The 5,499-nt window shown below is 43.0% G+C and overlaps 1 protein-coding gene across 1 annotated transcript in view; it reads right to left on the bottom strand.

Moving 5' to 3' along the window:
• KDM1B (lysine (K)-specific demethylase 1B) overlaps positions 1-5,499 on the bottom strand; it is a 60,301-nt gene continuing 54,802 nt past the window's right edge. Inside the window, exons 19-20 of the mRNA XM_006888689.1 lie at positions 3,087-3,239; positions 1-84 (exon numbers count right to left, since the gene is read on the bottom strand). Coding sequence (XP_006888751.1) covers positions 1-84; positions 3,087-3,239 — 237 coding nt within the window. The remainder of the gene's footprint in view (positions 85-3,086; positions 3,240-5,499) is intronic.

Below are 5,499 nucleotides of genomic sequence, written 5' to 3' on the forward strand. Positions count from 1 at the left end.
TTATAGCGCCGCAATCTTGCTTGCTTCTCGGACACCACTCAGATACGCACCTGTAACAGTCTGTGGAAAATGCCTGTTTGTTGCCTGTAAGAAAAAAAAAATTGCATAATTTGAGGTCATGTACACTCAGATAAAACACTTCCCTGATCCTCTGAAGATAGAGGTTGGTGTGCTGTGCCTTACTGCCTCCTGTGAAGATGCTAGGTGGGACAAATGGCCAGCGTGGTCAGCTGCTAACAAAGGCTAGAGACTTAAGTGCCCCCTAAAAAGCATGGCATGCTGCTGAAAAATCTCAAAGGCTCACTGCCTTCAGGTTCGAACTGTCTCAGCAGACCTTCAGATGCACAAGGTTGTAAACAGCCTTGGAAATGTCACCTTTCTCTGACAACGGGTGGCAGGTTTGAACGGGGTAAATATGCATGGTTAAAAGACTAAAGAGGAAGTAGGTTCCTTATGGGGGGAGGTCACCTTTCCACCTACTGCAACATGCCTTCTATGGGAGTGTAAGGTGGAGGGTGGGAGTGAAGTGCCAAACAACATAGGGTTTAAGTCTCATAAGAAGTAAGGTTCTTAAAAAAAAATCAGTCTTAGAAAGGCAGGTGGTGGTGTGTAAACCACCCAAATGAGAACTATATAGCTTTGGGAATCTACAGATGAATGTGTAGGATGCTCCAGAGAAAAAGGATGCTTGCTGAATGGTCTCAACAGAAATACCAGCTGATGAGGATGCCAGTGCTTACTGGCTTTTTCCAAAAGCTTAAGGGAGCAAGCATCTGGACATTTGGGAAACAGACCAACAGAAACCCCAGGAAACTTCAGCGAGGAACTAGAAACCAGGGCTTTAAGTTGGTTCATCCTGGTTTGTTCTGGCTGAAGTAGTGACTGGAGAACTGACATGAATCTTTTTAAATGTGGGTGAGCTAGAATGCTAACAAAATAGAAAACTTACAAATCACAACCCAGCTAGAAACCTAATCTCCCAGTTCGAAGACAAGGGCATGTGCATTGTGTAACAACCATATCTCACTAACTGAATTGAAAACAGGTGCCCAGCTCACAGATGGTGTGCCATCTAAACACATCACTGTCCACAGTCCATGCAATAATTCAATCTTCTCCAGGTTCTGAGTCTTCACTAAAACTTTGCCAAGTCTCTCTTGGTCTGGGGCTGAATCACCTAAAATGTTAAGACATTTAGGACTGCAGTGTTGCTTTGTCAGCTAAGGGTGGACCTATTTGAAGCTCTTGCAGAAACAAAACGAAAGTGTTAAATATTAGTTTAGGAACAAATTACAGTGCAGGAGGAGGACGGTAGCGAAGAGAAACGTTCTGAAAATTAGTACTTAATAAAAGTTAAAAAAGTCAGCCCAGGGTAGGAAGATAGATAAAGCAAGCTCCCAGAAAGATTAAGAAAAGGAGATAAACAATAAATCAGGTGATGATACTAGTAGTCCCAATATATATAACTGAGAGAAAAGAAAAACTAAAGAAAGATTAGCAGAAGGAGTAAAATTCTAAGAAGACCCTGAGTTTAGAAGAAATTGAAAAAGGTATAAAAGAAGGGGGGGGGCAAAAAGATGTAAATCAAGAACAAAAAGGATCTGGGAAATCAAAGTCTGAAAAGCACTGATGCCTCTGAATTATGGTGTGGAAGAATATCCTATGAATTGTCAGGAGAAAACCCAAGTCTGTCTTGGCAGACCTGCAGCAAGAGTGCCCCTCTGGAGTAGGGATGGTGAGACTTCATCTCAGAGACTTTGGACATATCTGTTGGCCATTCCCTGGAGAAGGACGTCATGGTTAGTAAAGTAGATCAGTGAGAAAGACGATGGCCCTCAAAGAGATGGGCTGACACAGCACTGCAGCAATGGACAGCACCAAGTCCAAGGAGGATATAATGCTGGGCAGCACCTCACATCCGTGACAACCCTGGAAAGTAGTGAAGAGGAATCCCAGAGACCAGCTGGGCCAGACTGCAAGAGGAGAGCTCCAGGACAATGGTTTTCAAAAGAGAAAACCACACCAGCTCATGGATTCTGCTATTAAGACTGAAGATTACGGGAAAAGGTGAAAAAGAAATTAATGGGGGGGTGGTGCCTTTGTGATACAGCAGCTAAGCATTCACCTACAACTGACAGTCTAGTGTTTGGACGTCACCTAGATGCATCTTGGGGAGCTCTGGTGGCAGAGTCTGTAGGGAGCTGTGCTGCTAACTAAAGGCCAAATCCATCAGTGGTTCAGAGGGAGAAAGATGGGCAGACTCCTCCTGTGCCTTGTGCAGCCTCGGAAACCCACCAGTGTTGAGTTGGTTCTGATTCAGTGGAACTGATTTTCATGACAGGCATCTTGGAAGACAGACCTGATGACCTACATCTGAAAAATTGCCACTGAAAACTGGCAGAGCACAGCTCTACTGACACACGGGTTTTCCCAAGAATCAGTGCCAACTGATTGTCAATGGCAACTGGTTCTGTCTGACAGGAAAGCAGAAGCTGTGTCAGAAAGGACTCAGAGCACTTAGCAGACCATTAACAGTATGTGCACAGCCACATAATACGAACACTGGTGGCAGTCTAGTTAAAATGTTGAAAGAATGGTGCAAAGAGACCACACAGGATAGAATGGTGAGAAGAGATCAAATAGGATATTTAACATATTAGGAAGTGAGCAGATCATGTCTAAATTCATGAAATCAAAAGACAATAAAAGCAGTTTAAAATGTAAATGCCAGAAAAGCTGAAAGTTAAAAAGGACTAAGGTCCAGTGTCATCTATAAGGAATTGTGCTGCTAAGCCAAAGGCCAAGACTCTCTGGCCGTTTAAAATCAAAGACGGGCAATCCTCCTGTGCAGTCTACAGCCTCCGCAACCTGCTGGAGGGTCAGCTAGGCACTGGTCCAGCTCAATGGCACAGCAGAGAGTAGAGCTGTATTCCTTAGACACTAGGACGGCAAGATTCTGACTTTGGACATGCCATCAGAATGAATTTATCTAGGAAAGGGCATCATGGTAAAGTAGGACAGTGAAAATGAAAAAAATCCTCCATGACACAGACTGACACAGGCTGAGCTGGGCTCAAGATACATACCTCACCAGCAAAAAAGACTTTTCCTTGTATTTCTTCAGCAATGATGTCATAGGCCTCACCACTCCCACCAGTCTTCACAAAACTATATGCCATCTGAATCCATGGGTCTGAGCTCCACCGAGTCACAAAATACTTTATAGGATCTGGGACTTCCTATGGCAAAGAGAAAAGAATCATAAAATAGGATTGAGAGGGAGTCCTAGGAATGATACAACCCTAAGTATAAATTTCTTCCTTCCTTTGGAAAGTAGCGGAGCTCAAGTGGCTGGTGGAGTAGTCCACAGTGAACTGTACTGCTAACCCCAAAGGCCTTGCCTCTCTGGTCTTGAATCTACCAGTGACTCTGCAGGAGAAAGATGGGCATGTGATTTACAGCCTCAGAAACCCAATGGACTGTCAGCTATGCATCAGTGTAGAATGAGTTTAGAAACTGAGTAAATTCAAGTAGCATTTTGGAGACACGAATTCCCAGCACGATCCTCCAGCTGCTTTTAAAGTTGACCCAGGCCTCCTACCTGTAGCTAACTATCCCCACTCATATTCTCATTCCCATAAAGCAAACAGATAATGCTAGGTGATAGCTAGAGGATTAGAGGTTAGGTCCCACCAAGAAGTACACTGAAGAAAGGCCTGGGGAAGAAAAATCTGCCATTGGAAACCCTCCAATGCACCGTTCTACTCTCACTTTCACGAAGTCATCATGAGTTGGAAATGGACTCAACAGCTAATGGATTTTCAGTTGCCAGACTCATTGCCTACCACCAACACCCATGAGTCTTAGAATCACAAGTTAGAACTGACAAGATTCTTTATAAAAGGGCACAAGGATATGTTTCAAACTCAATTAAGTCTGAAATGAATTTTTATAGACTGAATTATGGATGAGCACCATCATCAAAAACCTAGGAAAGCTGTGTGCAAAGTCCCAAACAACTAACTTAGAAACACTTTTTGATGAAAACTACCGAGTCACAATTATGTCGGACCGTCGAGTCGGGGTACAACAGTCAACAGACCCTGGGTGCCTCTTTCCAAATGGACAAGACTTGGAAGCCAATGCATGCCTAATTCTGCTCCTTATTTGAAAAGGACCTAACTTATGGCCATCCAGAGATGTGAGGCTCAGTAAACTAGCAAATCTAAAGTACTCAGCTCAAGGACAACTGCATTATGGGTTCATAAGAAAATTCCAGATGGTGTTCCGTTAAATGGAAAGTTGGACTGTATTACCTAGTGATGCCACTCCTGGGTATATTACCCCAAAGTCTTGAAAGTGGGGCACAAATAAATCCCGGTCCACCAATGATTACTGCAGCACTGTTCACAATAACTAAGAAATGGAAACACCCCAGATGTTCATCAAGAGTAAATGGACACAAGAGTCCACAATTAAGGTTGCATAGTGGAATGTACTTGGGGCGGTGGGAGGGGTGCGGGAGGATTGTGTACCAGGGAGGGAGTCTTTCTTTTACTTTTGAAAGAGAGGAGCGAACTGGAGGGCGGGGGGAGAGGGCTGGGCAGGGAGAGAAGTGCAGCAATGAATGAATGGAAATCCAAATTCTCTGTAAATGTTCATTAAAATTATTAAATAAAATAAAATAAAATTTAAAAAAGTAAATGGGAAAACAGAATGTATGTGTATACAATGATTATAGGACATAAAGAAATGGCATTCTGATACACATTAGAATATGCTAAGACTGACAGAAGTCAGATACAAAAGGATATTTTATTATTTACTTAAATGAAATATTCACAATAGCAAAACACACAATATAGCGTAGTAGTGGCTATCATGAAAGGGGAGGGAAAATGGAAATTAGTTTAAAGGATACTACGTATCTTTGTATGAAGCTCTGGTGTCCTAGTGATAAGAAGCTGTGCTGCAATCCCAAATGCCTGTGGTTTGAATCCACCAGATGTTCTGAAGAAAGATGGGCAGTCTCCTCCTGTGTGATTTATGGTCTCTGAAAACCCACTGGAGGGTCTGACTTGACAGCACATAACAAAAACTTGTCTTTTTATAGTTAGGAGAATTTAAGGAGTTCTACTGAACTACTAAAAGCAGGGAACACTAGAGGAATATCTATCTGTGTTTTATTGATTATGCAAAGGTGTTTGACTGTGTGAATCATAAAAAACTGTGGCTGAGTCTGAGAAGAATGGGAATCCCAGCTAATGTGAAACCTATACTTGGACCAGGAGGCAGTAGTCAGAACAGAGCAAGGGAACACTGCATGGTTCAGAATTGGGAAGGATGTACACCAGGGATGTGTCCTGTCTCCATACCTTTTCAACCTGTATGCAGAAGAGATTATCCGGGAGGCTGGGCTCTATGAGGATAAGTATGGTGTCAAGATTGGTGGAAGATCCATCAACAATCTGTTATGCAGATGACACAACCCTGCTTGCT

Source organism: Elephantulus edwardii, unplaced genomic scaffold, assembly GCF_000299155.1.
Source record: "Elephantulus edwardii isolate Elephantulus edwardi_28Jun2011 unplaced genomic scaffold, EleEdw1.0 scaffold00070, whole genome shotgun sequence".
In the NCBI taxonomy this organism is placed as follows: domain Eukaryota; kingdom Metazoa; phylum Chordata; class Mammalia; order Macroscelidea; family Macroscelididae; genus Elephantulus; species Elephantulus edwardii.